Source organism: Mercenaria mercenaria, chromosome 18 (assembly GCF_021730395.1).
Source record: "Mercenaria mercenaria strain notata chromosome 18, MADL_Memer_1, whole genome shotgun sequence".
NCBI classification, from domain to species: domain Eukaryota; kingdom Metazoa; phylum Mollusca; class Bivalvia; order Venerida; family Veneridae; genus Mercenaria; species Mercenaria mercenaria.
In genome coordinates, this window is record NC_069378.1 from 38,580,014 (window position 1) to 38,599,024 (window position 19,011).

The 19,011-nt window shown below is 37.4% G+C and overlaps 1 protein-coding gene across 3 annotated transcripts in view; it reads left to right on the forward strand.

The window, feature by feature from the left end:
• Positions 1–19,011, forward strand: part of LOC123539137 (inversin-like) — a 223,521-nt gene that overhangs the window by 49,162 nt on the left and 155,348 nt on the right. For all 3 annotated transcript variants that reach the window (XM_045323631.2, XM_045323630.2, XM_045323629.2), the window contains exons 7-9: positions 6,620–6,721; positions 12,788–12,886; positions 14,324–14,399. In XM_045323631.2, the coding sequence (XP_045179566.1) occupies positions 6,620–6,721; positions 12,788–12,886; positions 14,324–14,399 (277 nt within the window). The remainder of the gene's footprint in view (positions 1–6,619; positions 6,722–12,787; positions 12,887–14,323; positions 14,400–19,011) is intronic.

Below are 19,011 nucleotides of genomic sequence, written 5' to 3' on the forward strand. Positions count from 1 at the left end.
GAAAAACCTTGTGACCGCTCTAAAGGCCATATTTTTCATGGGATCTGTATGAAAGTTGGTCTGAATGTTCATCTTGATGATATCTAGGTCAAGTTCGAAACTGGGTAACGTGCGGTCAAAAACTAGGTCAGTAGGTCTAAAAATAGAAAAACCTTGTGACCTCTCTAGAGGCCATATATTTCATGAGATCTTCATGAAATTTGGTCAGAATGTTCATCTTGATGATATCTAGGTCAAGTTCGAAAGTGGGTCACGTGCCATCAAAAACTAGGTCAGCAGGTCAAATAATAGAAAAACCTTGTGACCTCTCTAGAGGCCATATTTTTCATGGGATCTGTATGAAAGTTGGTCTGAATGTTCATCTTGATGATATCTAGTTCAGATTCGAAAGTGGGTCACATGCCTTCAAAAACTAGGTCAGTAGGTCAAATTATAGAAAAACCTTGTGACCTCTCTAGAGGCCATATTTTTCATGGGATCTGTATGAAAATTGGTCTGAATGTTCATCTTGATGATATCTAGGTCACGTTCGAAACTGGGTCAACTGCGGTCAAAAACTAGGTCAGTAGGTCTAAAAATAGAAAAACCTTGTGACCTCTCTAGAGGCCATACTTGTGAATGGATCTTCATGAAAATTGGTCAGAATGTTCACCTTGATGATATCTAGGTCAAGTTTGAAAGTGGGTCACGTGCCTTAAAAAACTAGGTCAGTAGGTCAAATAATATAAAAAACATTGTGACCTCTCTAGAGGCCCTACTTTTCATGGGATCTGTATGAAAGTTGGTCTGAATGTTCATCTTGATGATATCTAGGTCAAGTTTGAAACTGGGTCAACTGCGGTAAAAAACTAGGTCAGTAGGTCTAAAATTATTAAAATCTTTTGACCTCTCTAGAGGCCATATTTTTCAACGGATCTTCATGAAAATTGATCTGAATGTTCACCTTGATGATATCTAGGTCAGTTTCGAAACCGGGTCACGTGCGGTCAAAAACTAGGCCAGTAGGTATAAAAATAGAAAAACCTTGTGACCTCTCTAGAGGCCATATTTTTCACGAGATCTTCATGAAAATTAGTGAGAATGTTCACCTTGATGATATCTAGGTAAAGTTCAAACCAGGTCAATAGGTCAAATAATAGAAAAACCTTGTTACCTCTCTAGAGACCATATTTTTCAATGGATCTTCATGAAAATTGGTCAGAATTTTTATCTTGATAATACCTAGGTCAAGTTCAAAACTAGGTCACTATGTCACTATGTCAAATAATAGAAAAAACGATGTCATACTCAAAACTGGGTCATGTGGGAAGAGGTGAGCGATTCAGGACCATCATGGTCCTCTTGTTTAATATGAGCTGTACCAATTATTATTCAAAGGAGTGTTCACTGAAAATTTATGACTGACTGTCGAACAGTGCAGACCATGATCAGTCTGCATGGATGTGCAGGCTGATATTAGTCTGCACTGGTCGCAATGGCTGAATCACTTGCTGGCAGCAGGCTAAAGGTTAAAAAATGTAAAACTAACACTTCATACAAAGTTAAGGATGTGTAGTGATCAAGAAAGTTATTTCTTGTTGTTATGCCCCAGAAGGGAGGCATATAGTTTTTGAACCGTCTGTCGGTCCGTTGGTCTGTCAGTCTGTCAGTCTGTCCGCAATTTTCGTGTCCGGTCCATATCTTTGTCATCGATGGATGGATTTTCAAATAACTTGGCATGAATGTGTACCACAGTAAGACGACGTGTCGCGCGCAAGACCCAGGTCCGTAGCTCAGAGGTCAAGGTCACACTTAGATGTTAAAGGATAAAGCATTGATGGGCGTGTCCGGTCCATATCTTTGTCATCCATAAATGGATTTTCAAATAACTTGGCATGAATGTGTACCACAGTAAGACAACGTGTCATGCGCAAGATCCAGGTCCGTAGCTCAAAGGTCAAGGTCACACTTAGACGTTAAAGGTCATTTTTCATGATAGTGCATTGATGGGCGTGTCCGGTCCATATCTTTGTCATTCATGCATGGATTTTAAAATAACGACGTGTCGCGCACAAGACCCAGCTCCGTAGGTCAAAGGTCCTAAACTCTAACATCGGCCATAACTATTCATTCAAAGTGCCATCGGGGGCATTTGTCATCCTATGGAGACAGCTCTTGTTTAATAAATAATAGCCATAAATAGATAGAAAAAAAGATTTGACAGTAATGGTGTTGCAAAGACTCAAGGATGCCAAATTTTTAGAAGAAATACGAGCTTCTAAAAGCTACAGATTCTAGTGTTAAATCTATTTTTTGTCAGTGACGTAAAAAAAAGAAACAGGTCGATAAGCCAAGAGTTTTTTGGGTTCCAATGATTTTCTTTTCTAGAAATTTACAGAATGTTACGGAGTGTAAATATACAAATTTAAGTCATTGTTGTCCCTGGTTTTCAGGGAATTTCCACCTCACTTCTTTCATGATTTACATCCCTTTTTAGCTCACCTGAGCATTAACTGCTCATGGCCGCTTTAAGGATGATGGATGTCTGTTGTCAGTCTGTCTCTCCGTTGGTGTAGCTTGCTTCTGTCCGTTTGTCATCCATAATTTCTTTAAAGAACATCTCCAAAACAACACTGCCAATTTCAGTCCAACTTTATAGGAATGTTCCTGTGGTGGTCACCTTTAAGATTCCCTCAAATCTGGGTCATCCATGCAGAATTCTGGTTGACATGGCAACCAAAAGAAAGACATTAAAAATCTTATCCTAAGAAGTGGCTGGCCAAATTCTGAAATAATTTCATTGAAAAGGTCCTTGGGTGACCCTCTGTTAAATTCTTTGACATTATGTGTTTCATTAAAAAACATGGCCACTAGGTGTATCACTAGTTTTCCCTACATGGTTATATGGAGACCTTTGAACTTCTCTGAAACTGCAGGCCCAATTTTAAAAACAGTATTTCTGAGGTAACCCTCTAGTAAGTTCCTTCAAATCATGCTGATTTGTTTAATAACATGGCTACCAGGGGTCGGGACATGTTTTCCCTGTATGACCGTATGGAAAATTTCGTCCCTGAAACTGTTGGTTGGATTTTAGAATAATTTGACAGCATTTTTCCATGGATGACCTTCTATCAAATTCCTTCAAATAATTCTTTTTCGTAAAAAGAAACGTGGTCTCCAGGGATAGGGCTGGTTTTCACTGTATGACTGTTTGGATAACTTTGAAAATATTCTCATCAGTAACTGCTGGCTATATGGGTTTTGAAATAATTTCACAGCAATGTGCATTGAAAGACCTTCACCTTAATTATTTCAAATTTTTCTGTTTTGTTAAAATTACATGACTTCCAGGGTGAGAGGCTAGGTTTCCCTACATGACTATTTGGAATATTTGAAAGTCTTTTTTGCTGAAACAGCTGGCTTGCTTTTAAAATAATTTCACAGCATTGTATCTTGTTTCAAAACTATTCAGTCTAGCTGATCTAGTGATCTAGGGCAATCATGGCCTGTCTGTCTTTATATTTTACTTCCTCCTCCTTCTGGTTTAAGACTTCAGGCATATATTGCCCAGCTGTTTCTCCAGTAATTAGAAGATAAACATAAAGGTAGAGTGAGCAGTATTTAAAGGGATACCTAACATTGTTCTAATAGTATTACTGTATGCTAGGCATCCTTAAATCAATTTAGGCAGTAAAGAAATATTTTTGGCTCAAAAATTGACCTTTCAGTATTTGATAACAGTGACAGCTTTTTTGTTTTCATTGCAAGGTAAAACAAAATAGTAGGTTTGATATAATTTAAGCTCACCTCAACCAAAGGTTAAGGTTGATCTATTGGGGTAGATGGATAGTCTGTCATCCATCACCCTGTGTCTGTTGTCCACACATTACATCTTCCATTCTGAAACTACAGGTCAGAATTACACCAAACTTAGCCTGTAGCATCCTGGCAAGGTCCTCATTCAGATCTGTTCAAGTGGCTTTGCTTGACCCCTTTAATGGGCAGATAGAGGTACAAATAGAAAAATAATTACAAAAGTTCTCTTCATGAACTACTTGATGGATCTTCATCAGACATAGTGTGACAGGAAATGCCGTACCGGCGACAGTAACCATCAGAACAAATCAACACCCTTTACAATATTTACAAATTTATTTACAAAAGATGATTATTAACAATGAATAGATATGAAAAGAAAAAAAAAACTGATTATCAGAAAGAAAAAAAAAGTTCAGTATCTCTAGATACAAAAGTTCTTATACTTCCATTCTAATCTGACGTGACACAGGTCTTTAATGTAATTGTGAACTTTAAGTAGCACAAACAAAACGCAGCTTCTAAATTCAAAATACAGTCCCTTTAAACCGTGAATACGTTGATTCCGTGTTGGCTCCCTATGGTGGTAGGTGATTGCATCCCTGAGCTGACTTCAGAGGATAACAAAAATCATCGTCTTTGCGGTTTACGGCACAACCATGGGACGAAAGTTCTGCGCTGGGAATATCACATCCAGGCGAGTGAAGACAAGTGAACCTCGGGCATTGTACTTCCGGGTTATGACATCACCAGGTAAAATCGTCTGGCGGAAGAAGCTAAAATATATAACATATGGTAAGCACCATAGCAAAACAAATAAATCAGGGCATAAAACTGCTCCTTTGGGTACACCATACCTCCGTAGGCTCCCATAAATAATACGTGCTACTTATACAAAACATATGTGCTACTAAGTTCAAACGTCACATGATTAAAATACGTCACTTATTACTTCCATATTACAAAGATTACTTACTTAAAAGACTAAAGTTAAAGTATGAAATGATATGAAAAGTATATGATGAAACATTATAGATACGGACATGATAAACTGCAGCTATTATTTACAACTACAAATTAACAAAATTCAATATAAATCAAACGTTATATCATAGTTGGCCTCCATATAATATCTAATGCCATACAACAAAACGGACATTGTATGTGTATGCAATAGACTGTCACACAATTTCATATTACAATAATATATTACATACATGGTACTAGACTTGCCATATAGAGTTATACATAACAATACAGTGCAGTGATGGCGTTCCATAATTAACAAAATATTTGACATAAGTTTTTGAAACAGTGCTTTACAATTATCATGTTACAAATTTCAGTACAAATTTAACATCTTATATAAATGAAACATTTTAGATTCCTCTTTCCAAATAATTTACAAAAGTCTGAAAAATTTAATAAATCATCCTGACATACCGAAACTAGCTAAAATCATATGCCGAAAAGTAAATGTTACAGAATTCTGTAGAATGCACAAAAATTTACCAAATAAAAATCGTAATGCAAAAATCATACAAAAATCTAACAAATAAATTCCTTACCTCGATCGAGCATAAATTTCTAGCAAGAAAATAATTCAGACATAGATTCGTCTATAAAGTCGTAAGGTGGTGTGCGCAAGGCATATCTAGTCCAGTCTATTTAAAGGATAATGTCCCGCCAAATACTAAATTTCATGGGATTCACGGCTAAGCCGTGGACTCCGACTATTGTCATTTTCACGGGATTCACGATATAGCCGGGAAATCTAACTACTTTGGCGCGAATTTAAATTGACAATTTGAGGCCCATTATAGTGGTTTTGGGGATAAAAACATAAATTACTGAAGTTTATAAAATATCAACTTTCTTATTACTGAACAGAATTTAATGAAATTTACATGGAAATTTAAGTTATGAAATACAGAAAAACATGAGAGGTATTTCATGCGTGAAATCTGACATTTACCTCAATAACTCAAAAATTTACAAAAAGATGATGCAATACCTGCATTTACACTACAGCTAAAATAAGGCCCGTATGTCAATTTGTGACACATAGTCTGTTGCATTATTGTTAGGTCCTCTATCAAATCCGTTCAAATGGGGGCATTTGGCCCCAGTAAAGAGGCACTCAAGCTAAAAATAGAAATACCTTTGAACAAATTCTTTTCATGATCTGCTTGATGACTCTTCATCAAACTTAGTCTGTATCATTATCATAAGGTCCTCTCCTAATTTTGTTCAATGGGGGAGGTTATCCCCTTTAGGAAACACTTGGTTTAAGTATAAAGAAAGCTTTTAACAACTTCTTGACATGGATTGATGGACAGATCTTCATCAATCTTTGTCTGTAGCACCATTATAGACCTCCCTTAATTATGTTCAGAGGGGGGCCCTTGGCCCCTTTATGAGCTATTAGAGCTAAAAATAGAAAAAAATCCTTTAAACATCTTCTTTGGATGAACCGCTGGATCTTCATCAAACTTGGTCTGTACTATTATTTGAAGGTCCTCTCCCAAAATGGTTCAAATTGAGGCACTAAAGTCTTGTGTTATGCGTGGCTGGACTGTGGCTTTCATATGAACTAACTTATGATTAGACATTCCTTCCCCTTAAAAATATATTTACAGTAGAGATTATTTGACTACATCATAGTTTTTTCAGACAAGTATTTCAGTATAGGTATGAATCACCAGTTTGCTTGCATGCTAGATCCAGGTGGTCCTGATAAATGACATTATTCATAGCTTTTTCCTTATTTAATGATTATAGTCTCATTTTTGCCTTCATTACACTATTGCATTTTTCTGTTTAGGATTCAAACATAGGTATACCAGATATAGAAGGGAAAACACCTCTACACTGGGCAGCAAGCAGTAGGGATCCTGAGGCAGTGAACTGTGTTAAACTGATCTTGGTATGTTGTTTACAGTATCAGGACATGTCTTGAATGACCATTTTAAGATCCAGTGCTGAAAATAATATGTAAGATGGAGTAGGGCTATACATTAACTAAATAATGCTTTTGTGTTTCATACTACCAGTATTCATTGATAATAGTATGCCTTTGCTGTCTCTTTGTTCTGGTAAGAGCTAGATATTCACTATGGAATGCCTTTGCTGTCTCTTTGTACTGGTAAGAGCTAGATATTCAATATGGAATGCCTTTGCTGTCTCTTTGTTCTGGTAAGAGCTAGATATTCACTATGGAATGCCTTTGCTGTCTCTTTGTTCTGGTAAGAGCTAGATATTCACTATGGAATGCCTTTGCTGTCTCTTTGTACTGGTAAGAGCTAGATATTCACTATGGAATGCCTTTGCTGTCTCTTTGTTCTGGTAAGAGCTAGATATTCACTATGGAATGCGTTTGCTGTCTCTTTGTACTGGTAAGAGCTAGATATTCACTATGGAATGCCTTTGCTGTCTCTTTGTACTGGTAAGAGCTAGATATTCACTATGGAATGCGTTTGCTGTCTCTTGTACTGGTAAGAGCTGGATATTCACTATGAAATGCGTTTGCTGTCTCTTTGTTCTGGTAAGAGCTAGATATTCACTATGGAATGCCTTTGCTGTCTCTTTGTACTGGTAAGAGCTAGATATTTACTATGGAATGCCAGCTAGATATTCACTATGGATATACAAGTATTCATTGACAATAGTATGCCTTTGCTGTCTCTTTGTACTGGTAAGAGCTAGATATTCACTATGGAATGCGTTTGCTGTCTCTTTGTACTGGTAAGAGCTAGATATTCACTATGGAATGCCTTTGCTGTCTCTTTGTACTGGTAAGAGCTAGATATTCACTATGGAATGCCTTTGCTGTCTCTTTGTACTGGTAAGAGCTAGATATTCACTATGGAATGCCTTTGCTGTTTCTTTGTACTGGTAAGAGCTAGATATTCACTATGGAATGCCTTTGCTGTCTCTTTGTACTGGTAAGAGCTATATATTCACTATGGAATGCCTTTGCTATCTCTTTGTACTGGTAAGAGCTAGATATTCGCTATGGAATGCCTTTGCCGTCTCTTTGTACTGGTAAGAGCTAGATATTCACTATGGAATGCCTTTGCTGTCTCTTTCTACTTGTAAGAGCTAGATATTCACTATGGAATGCCTTTGCTGTCTCTTTGTACTTGTAAGAGCTAGATATTCACTATGGAATGTCAGCTAGATATTCACTATGGAATGCCTTTGCTGTCTCTTTGTACTGGTAAGAGCTAGATATTCACTATGGAATACCTTTGCTGTCTCTTCGTACTTGTAAGAGCGAGATATTCAATGGAATGCCTTTGCTGTCTCTTTCTACTTGTAAGAGCTAGATATTCACTATGGAATGCCTTTGCTGTCTCTTTGTACTTGTAAGAGCTAGATATTCACTATGGATATACCAGTTTTCATTGACAATAGTATGCCTTTCCTGTCTCTTTGTACTGGTAAGAGCTAGATATTCACTATGGAATGCCTTTGCTGTCTCTTTGTTCTGGTAAGAGCTAGATATTCACTATGGAATGCCTTTGCTGTCTCTTTGTACTGGTAAGAGCTAGATATTCACTATAGAATGCCTTTGCTGTCTCTTTGTACTGGTAAGAGCTAGATATTCACTATGGAATGCCTTTGCTGTCTCTTTGTACTGGTAAGAGCTAGATATTCAGTATGGAATGTCAGCTAGATATTTACTATGGAATGCCTTTGCTGTCTCTTTGTACTGGTAAGAGCTAGATATTTACCATTGAATGCCAGCTAGATATTCACTATGGATATACCAGTATTCATTGACAGTAGTATGTCTATGCCTTTGCTGTCTCTTTGTTCTGGTAAGAGCTAGATATTCACTATGGAATGCCTTTGCTGTCTCTTTCTCCTGGTAAGAGCTAGATATTCACTATGGAATGCCTTTGCTCTCTCTTTGTACTGGTAAGAGCGAGATATTCACTATGGAATGCCTTTGCTGTCTCTTTGTTCTGGTAAGAGCTAGATATTCACTATGGAATGCGTTTGCTGTCTCTTTGTACTGGTAAGAGCTAGCTATTCACTATGGAATGCCTTTGCTGTCTCTTTGTTCTGGTAAGAGCTAGCTATTCACTATGGAATGCCTTTGCTGTCTCTTTGTACTTGTAAGAGCTACATATTCACTATGGAATGTCAGCTAGATATTTACTATGGAATGCCTTTGCTGTCTCTTTGTACTGGTAAGAGCTAGATATTTACTATGGAATGCCAGCTAGATATTCACTATGGATATACCAGTATTCATTGACAATAGTATGCCTTTGCTGTCTCTTTGTTCTGGTAAGAACTAGATATTCACTATGGAATGCATTTGCTGTCTCTTTGTTCTGGTAAGAGCTAGATATTCACTATGGAATGCCTTTGCTGTCCCTTTGTTCTGGTAAGAGCTAGATGTTCACTATGGAATGCCTTTGCTGTCTCTTTGTACTGGTAAGAGCTAGATATTCACTATGGAATGCCTTTGCTGTTTCTTTGTACCGGTAAGAGCTAGATATTCACTATGGAATGCCTTTGCTGTCTCTTTGTACTGGTAAGAGCTAGATATTCACTATGGAATGCCTTTGCTGTCTCGTTGTTCTGGTAAGAGCTAGATGTTCACTATGGAATGCCTTTGCTGTCTCTTTGTACTGGTAAGAGCTAGATATTCACTATAGAATACCTTTGCTGTCTCTTTGTACTGGTAAGAGCTAGATATTTACTATGGAATGCCAACTAGATATTCACTATGGATATACAAGTGTTCATTGACAATAGTATGCCTTTGCTGTCTCTTTGTTCTGGTAAGAGCTAGATATTCACTCTGGAATGCGTTTGCTGTCTCTTTGTACTGGTAAGAGCTAGATATTCACTATGGAATGCCTTTTCTGTCTCTTTGTACTGGTAAGAGCTAGATGTTCACTATGGAATGCCTTTGCTGTCTCTTTCTACTTGTAAGAGCTAGATGTTCACTATGGAATGCCTTTGCTGTCTCTTTGTAATGGTAAGAGCTAGCTATTCACTTCGAAATGCGTTTACTGTCTCTTTGTACTGGTAAGAGCTAGCTATTCACTCTGGAATGCGTTTCCTGTCTCTTTGTACTGGTAAGAGCTAGCTATTCACTATGGAATGCGTTTGTTGTCCCTTTGTTCTGGTAAGAGCTAGATATTCACTATGGAATGCCTTTGCTGTCTCTTTGTACTGGTAAGAGCTAGATATTTACCATGGAATGCCTTTGCTGTCTCTTTGTACTGGTAAGAGCTAGCTATTCACTATGGAATGCGTTTGTTGTCTCTTTGTACTGGTAAGAGCTAGATATTCACTCTGGAATGCCTTTGCTGTCTTTTTGTTCTTGTAAGAGCTAGATATTCACTATGGAATGCGTTTGCTGTCTCTTTGTACTGGTAAGAGCTAGATATTCACTATGGAATACCTTTGCTGGCTCTTTGTACTGGTAAGAGCTAGATATTTACCATGGAATGCCAGCTAGATATTCACTATGGATATACCAGTATTCATTGACAGTAGTATGTCTATGCCTTTGCTGTCTCTTTGTTCTGGTAAGAGCTAGATATTCACTATGGAATGCCTTTGCTGTCTCTTTGTACTGGTAAGAGCTAGATATTCACTATGGAATGCCTTTGCTCTCTCTTTGTACTGGTAAGAGGTAGATATTCACTATGGAATGCCTTTGCAGTCTCTTTGTTCTGGTAAGAGCTAGATATTCACTATGGAATGCGTTTGCTGTCTCTTTGTACTGGTAAGAGCTAGCTATTCACTATGGAATGCCTTTGCTGTCTCTTTGTTCTGGTAAGAGCTAGCTATTCACTATGGAATGCCTTTGCTGTCTCTTTGTTCTTGTAAGAGCTAGATATTCACTATGGAATGTCAGCTAGATATTTACTATGAAATGCCTTTGCTGTCTCTTTGTACTGGTAACAGCTAGATATTTACTATGGAATGCCAGCTAGATATTCACTATGGATATACCAGTATTTATTGACAATAGTATGCCTTTGCTGTCTTTAGTTCTGGTAAGAGCTAGATATTCACTATGGAATGCCTTTGCTGTCTCTTTGTACTGGTAAGAGCTAGATATTTACCATGGAATGCCTTTGCTGTCTCTTTGTACTGGTAAGAGCTAGATATTCACTATGGAATGCCTTTGCTGTCTCTTTGTACTGGTAAGAGCTAGATATTCACTATGGAATGTCAGCTAGATATTTACTATGGAATGCCTTTGCTGTCTCTTTGTACTGGTAAGAGCTAGATATTTACCATGGAATGCCAGCTAGATATTCACTATGGATATACCAGTATTCATTGACAGTAGTATGTCTATGCCTTTGCTGTCTCTTTGTACTAGTAAGAGCTAGATATTCACTATGGAATGCCTTTGCTGTTTCTTTGTACTGGTAAGAGCTAGATATTCACTATGGAATGCCTTTGCTGTCTCTTTGTACTTGTAAGAGCGAGATATTCACTATGGAATGCCTTTGCTGTCTCTTTGTACTGGTAAGAGCTAGATATTCACTATGGAATGCCTTTGCTGTCTCGTTGTTCTGGTAAGAGCTAGATATTCACTATGGAATGCCTTTGCTGTCTCTTTGTACTGGTAAGAGCTAGATATTCACTATGGAATACCTTTGCTGTCTCTTTGTACTGGTAAGAGCTAGATATTTACTATGGAATGCCAGCTAGATATTCACTATGGATATACAAGTGTTCATTGACAATAGTATGCCTTTGCTGTCTCTTTGTTCTGGTAAGAGCTAGATATTCACTATGGAATGCCTTTGCTGTCTCTTTGTACTGGTAAGAGCTAGATATTCACTATGGAATGCCTTTGCTGTCTCTTTGTACTGGTAAGAGCTAGATATTCACTATGGAATGCCTTTGCTGTCTCTTTGTACTGGTAAGAGCTAGATATTCACTATGGAATGCCTTTTCTGTCTCTTTCTACTTGTAAGAGCTAGATGTTCACTATGGAATGCCTTTGCTGTCTCTTTGTACTGGTAAGAGCTAGATATTCACTATGGAATACCTTTGCTGTCTCTTTGTACTGGTAATTTGCTGTCTTTCATGTACAGTTGCTGTAGTCTAGTTGATTGAGCTTTTATCAGTATTGGCCCAGTAGACAAGACTTGAGATCATGGACACTACAGAGGCATGCCATGTTGGTCTGTTCAATAAAAGAAAGTCTTTTAATGATAGCAGTTTTAGTCATATACCGGTAGGTCCGGGACTTGTTCTAGATACTGGTAGGTCCGGGACTTGTTCTAGATACCGGTAGGTCCGGGACTTGTTCTAGATACTGGTAGGTCCGGGACTTGTTCTAGATCTTGGAAGGTCCGGGACTTGTTCTAGGACAAAATAGAGGAGCTATGTCAGATATATTCTTTACTTTTCCTTTAATATTGATTTGGGTTTTTGTACTCTTAATATTTTTTAAAGCACTGAATTAGTATTTAAAGAAAGTAAAGATATTGAGCACACCATAAACTTGAAAGTACAAATTCATGTTAGTATTTCATTTGTTTATCCATCCCTAGTATGATTATCTGGAGCATAACTTAAAAAGCTATGAAGGAATTGGCCCCATGTGGTTCTGGGATGATCTGTGTATAAAAAGAATTGGAACCACTGTCTTACCCTTGCATGATCGTAAGAGGCGGCTAATAGGGTCTTGAAACTTGGTTTGCTGTAACTCTGTGATTCCAGCATACAAATTTTGATTCCATACCTCCTGTTTTTATTTTGATGTAAATGAGATGTGGAACCAAAATTTGTAGTCCCGGTTTGGCGCCATATAATCTATACTGTGTTGGTGCACCGTAAAGCCCAAATAAAAAAAAAAATGAAGGAATTGACTTCAAAGTTATGCTATAGATAGGTGTTGAAATGCATAGTATCACAGCTACACTTTGGGGACATGTATATCTATTTCAGGTGCCAGCTCATGTTGAAGTATACTATATGCATTTATTACAATTTTCAGGATACAACTCCCAGTGTTATAAACTGGCAGGATTATGAAGGAAGGACTGCCCTACATCTAGCCGTGGCAGATGGCAATGCAGCAGTTGTGAAAGCATTGGCAAGTGTTTTTTTTTTTTAGCTTAGGTGGAGCTATTGTGATCACTCACTGCCATCTGTTCATCATCTGTCAGTCCACACTTTTCTGTGGACAACATATCCTGTTCATTGGAAGTTGATGAAACTTGGCATGCATGTTCCTTGCATGATCCACTACCAAAAGTTTTCATAGAATTTCATAAAGAATTCTGGTTGTCATGACAACCAAAAGGAAAAACTTGAACATCTTCTCAGCAATCATAAGACCCAGATCTTAGATATTTGACATGTAGCATTGTCTAGTAGTCTCCACGAAATTTATTTAAATCATACCCCTGGGGTCAAAAATGACTCCTCCACGGGGTCCCTTGTGTTACATAGACTTACATATGGAAAACTTTTAAAATCTTCTACTGCAAGGCTTAGAACTTAGATATTTAGCTTGAAACATTTTTGAGTGTCTCTGTAGCAAGTTTGTTCTAATCATGCTCCTTTAGTCAAATGGGCCCCACCCATGTTGTAATTGTCTTCATGTCTAAAACCTCAAGGCCTAAAGCTTAGATATTTGGCATTAAGCATTGTGTAGTGGTCCTCTACCAAGAAATCTTATATACCCATCTAAGTCAGATAAGAGATATTGGGTCATCATGGCCTCTTGTTAAATTTTCATTGTCTTGTAATAGGTGAGCCAGTCTGATTATATCAGTATTGGGATTACATATTTAGACCTTGATATTTCTCCTTTGCTGTAGTGAAATGTGAGCCAGTCTTGTTATATCATTTTGGGGATTAAATAAAGATCAACTGAATAAAATAGAATAAGTTTAAAACAGTTCATTCACATTAATTTGATTTTTGAACAATAATACTGGTCGTTATCAAGTATAATTTTTCAACTGCAGTTTCCTTATTTCAGCAAAATAAAGATTACCCATTGAAGGTGTCAGATTTACAGAAATTGGTGACTCTCTGTTATATTTCTTGTCATTAATAACAGTGGTACTCTCCCCTTTGTTTAGCAACAGATTTAGAAACTTGTTAGATCAGGAACTTCAGAATAATGGGAAAGTTTAAAAAAAAATCTTTTGGCAGATTGCAGCTAGTATGATCTGTTTACATGTTATTAATAAAAGATTTGAGCATTTTGAGACTTTTATGCTCCCCTTCCAAGAAGAGGCCCAATGTTTTGCTAATGTTTGTTGGTTGGTCAGTAGACAAATTGTTTTCTGATCTATAAATTGAGCAAGCTGGACTCTACAGTTAACAGATAGGCTGATTACGTCTGGTCACAGAGGATCTCTGTTGTTTTGAGATCAGTATGCCAAAGGCAAAGGTCACAGTAATTTTGAGACTGTATCCAAATTACATATCAAGTTATCAAGGACAGGCCATAATAGGGGGCATATGCATGTTCACAAACAACTTATATTTCATAATATGTTTAAATTGTCATTTACAGGTTGCAGTAGAAAATTGTAATGTATCAGCATTAGATAACATGTTTAGGACCCCGCTACACTGGGCTGCAGTTCTAGGTATGTTGTTAGTAGCCCCTAGCAGGTCCTTTGACCAGTTTTTGGACTAAGGGTTATACTTTTCCATGTATCTGTCATTCTTTTTCATCCGTCTGTCATTCCTTCCTTCAGTCAGTCTGTTGGTCCACATTTTCATATCACATGGCACAAACATTTTCCATAACAATACAATTGGTCATGTATGAAACCAAGTCCCCAAGCTCAAAGGTTATGGTTACACTTAGAAGTCAAATGATTGCAGGGCTTTTTTTCTGCTTCATATTTCAGCCATCCATCAACAAAGTTTGAAATTACTTGCCATAAGTGTTCCCCATAATGAGTTTTTATGTCATGCGTAACTTCTTGACCCCTAGCTTAAAAGACATTATCAAGCTTAGAGGTCAAACATTATTATAATATTAGTAGTGTCTGTCTGCTCGATGAGTCTATGATCCACCAAGGACTACACTACATGGCACAAAGGTTCCCCGAATTAGGCAATGTGTCATGCTTAACAATGCTTAACACCATGCATAAAAGTCAAAGTTACACTTGGAGCTCAAAGAATATTCAAATAACTGATATACAAATAACAAAATTCACCATAATAAGATAATGTGATATTCAGGCAAAACAAGACCCCTAGCTCAAAGGTCAAGGTCAAACTTAGAGGTTAAAGGATAATAGTATCTGTTTTTGTTTGTTCTATAACTCTACTATCAGTAAAGGTATTTTGGTATTACATGACACAAGTATTCCCAATAATGAGACAGTTGTCATGCACAAGTCTCAGACCCCTTGCTCAAAGGTCATTGTCACACTTATGCTGCATTTACACTTAGCCACGATGTCCACTATTTAAAGAAAAGCTCGGAGCTCCATGATTTATTGCACAAATTTTGCATTACTACGCTTTCCTACGCTTTCTTACGCTCTCAGTACGTTTTGTTACTACCTGCAGCATTTTATTATGAAACCAACACGATTCTGATTGAGATCTGACACGATTTTCATCACGTTCTCCCAAGTTCTCTTATGATTACCACGATATGCTATCATGTTTTGTCACGTTCTGTTTAGATCCCTCATGCTATAAAGTTTTGTTAAGCTCTCCTACGATTTATGGCCACGATTTGATTAAGATTGTCACGTTTTGAGCACGATTGGAGAATAAATAGGAGGCATGGGTCATCCTCTCATTCTCTCCAGATATTCCAAAGAGGAACGAGCTATGCATCCAAGAGCTGAACAAGATGCTGAATTTGCAATTTTCGTGTATGCCTATAATAGTTACTCGTCGGCAGTAGCAACAAGGGATGGAACATGGCAGGATAGAAGAGAGAGGAAGGAGAAAAAGAAATAGAAGGCCTAAGACCTGCTGATAAGACCATGGTTAAGTGGAAACCGAAGGCATCAACTGGGGCAATGCCCTCAACTTTCCATCAAAGAACTCAGGCGTGAAGATGATAGCTCCAACATCAACTATGTAGGGATGCCTCCAGAGTTAGTGGAACTTAGAATCGTGTTTCCAAGAACACTAAGATCCCCATACGATGGGGCATCAAGATCTGATGCGTTACGTTAAGGTCTGTTAAGCTTTATTACGCTCAACAACGAATTCCAAGTTCTATCACGCTCTCTCAAGATTTAAGATAAATTGGGATAATCGTGGCAAAATTTTTGACCGTCAAAAATTTTGTCACGATCCTTACGATCATCACGATTCCACCAAGTTCCCTCAAGATCACAACGATTCGATCCCACGAACCCCCAGGCTCAACATGCTTTTCTCAAATCGTGGACATCGTGGCTAAGTGTAAACGCAGCATTAGAGGTCTTTTGTGTCTGCTCTAAACCTCCTCCATCAATTAATTTTATTTGGCACAAATGCCTACATATGATGCATCATACTGACACAAGTAAAAAGATTTCGTTTGTTATTGTCTTCAGAATTACTAATTTTATATGATGAAGTATTTCATTACATTTTTCTTTATTGAAAATTTAAAAATCAAGTTTAATTAAAAGTATTTTTTGTATATATTAATGTTTAAAAGCAACTTACAACTATTTTCAGCTTCAGGGTAAGCAAATGTGATGGTCCTGTGTCTGTCGTTTGTTGTTTGTTGTTTAGTGTTAGCTTTTCACCTTTGAACAACCTCTTCTCGTGAACTGCTCAATGGATCGTCACCAAACTTTGTCTGAAGCAACCTTGTAAGGTATTCAAATGGTTCCGCTTGAAATAAAACATCCTTAAAGCAGCCTTTTTATTAGCTCTTTGAATAGTCTAGCTATTCTACTCACCTTGGCGTTGGCGTCGGCGTCACACCTTGGTTAAGTTTTTGCATGCAAGTACATACAGCCATCAATTAAAGGCATATAGCTTTGAAACTTATTTTTTCTTTTTCTAGGTCAATTACCAACCTCTCTGGGTCAAGTCCCATAACTCTGACATGTATTTTGAGCAAATTATGCCCCCTTTTAGACTTAGAAAATTCTGGTTAAAGTTTTACATGCAAGTTACTATCTCCAAAACTAATGCAGATATTGATTTGAAACTTCACATGTGTCTTTGGGGTTATAAAACTAGTTGATAGCACCAAGTCCCATAACTCTGACTTTCATTTTGGCCAAATTATGCCCCCTTTTGGACTTAGAAAATTCTGGTTAAAGTTTTGTGTGCAAGTACATACAGCTATTTCTAAAAGGCATATAGATTTGAAACTTATTTTTTCTTTTTCTAGATCAATTACCAACCTCACTGGGTCAAGACCCATAACTCTGACATGTATTTTGAGCAAATTATGCCCCCTTTTAGACTTAGAAAATTCTGGTTAAAGTTTTACATGCAAGTTACTATCTCCAAAACTAATGCAGATATTGATTTGAAACTTCACATGTGTCTTCGGGGTTATAAAACTAGTTGATAGCAGCAAGTCCCATAACTCTGACCTTCATTTTGGCCAAATTATGTCCCCTTTTGGACTTAGCAAATTCTGGTTAAAGTTTTGTGTGCAAGTACATACAGCTATTACTAAAAGGCATATAGATTTGAAACTTATTTTTTCTTTTTCTAGATCAATTACTAACCTCACTGGATCAAGTCCCATAACTCTGACATGTATTTTGGGCAAATTATGCCCCCTTTTGGACTTCAAAAATTCTGGTTAAAGTTTTACATGCAAGTTTCTAACTCCAAAACTAATGCAGATATTGAATTGAAACTTCACATGTGCCTTCGGGGTTATAAAACTAGTTGATAGCAGCAAGTCCCATAACTGATATGCATTTTGGTCAAATTATTTCCCCTTTTGAACTTAGAACTCTTTTGATATTTAACCTTTTGGGGTAATATTTTCCTGCTTCTGGGACAATATTTCAAATAGTCGAGCTTGGCTGTCTTACGGACAGCTCTTGTTCAATGAAATGCCTAATGGATCATCACCAAAGTTGGTCTGTAGCATTCTATTAAGGTCCTCTTTGAGATTTGTTCAAATGGTTTGACTTGACAGATTTAAAAGGCTGCCAGATGAAAAAGTTCCATCTCGTTCAAATTTTTAAATAGTTCCACTTGATTTATTTTAAGGGTCGCCAGAGCTGAGAAAAGAAAAACCATTAAATGACTTTTTCTCATCAACAGCTTGATGGAATGTCTACAAACTTGGTATTTAGCATCCATCTTAGGTCTTCTCCTATATTTGTTCAAATGGTTTGACTTGACTGACTTTAGGGCCTGCCAAAGCTAAAAGTAGAAAAAACATTAAATTACTTTTTCTCATGAACTGCTTGATTGAATTTACAAATTGGTCTGCAGCATCCTTCTAAGGTCCTCCCCTATACTTGCTCAAATGGTTCAACTTGACTGATAATAGGGCCATCGGAGCTAAAAATAGAAAACTTTTAAACAGCTTCTTGTCATGAACTGTTATACAGATCATCATTAAAGTTGGTCTGCAGCATCCATGTAAGGTCTCTCTCTTATTTGTTCAAATGCTTCCACTTCATTGATTTTAGGAGACACCAGAGTTAAAAATAAAAATCTTTAAACAACTCTTTCTCATGTATCCCCAAATGGATCATAACCAAACATGGTCTAGAGAATCCTTGTTTGTTAATCCCCCACCATGAGTGGTGGTGGGTTATAGGAATGGTCTCTGTCTGTCCGTCCGTCCATCCATAACAATTGTGTCCGCTCCATATAACTTAAACCCCTTGAAGGATTTTCATGAAACTTGGGTCAAATGATCACCTCATCAAGATGATGTTCAGAACTCATGAGTCCGCCATGTCGACTCAAGGTCAGAGTCACAACTCAAAGTCAAAAGTTTGAGCCTTCCATTTAGTGTCCGCTCTGTATCTCCTGAACCCATGAAACTTGGGTCAGATGATCACATCATCAAGACAATGTGCAGAACTCATGAGTCAGCCATGTCGGCTCAAGGTCAAGGTCACAGGTTTGAGCCTTCCATAATATGTCCACTCTAAACTCCTAAACCCCTTGAAGGATTTTCATATGACTTGGCTGTAATATTCCTCTTTTCAAGATGATGTGGTATGTGAACACAATAGAGACCACATTTTGCAACCGATTTTGTTCAAACTTGCACACAACTTGTATTAGCATAATATCTCA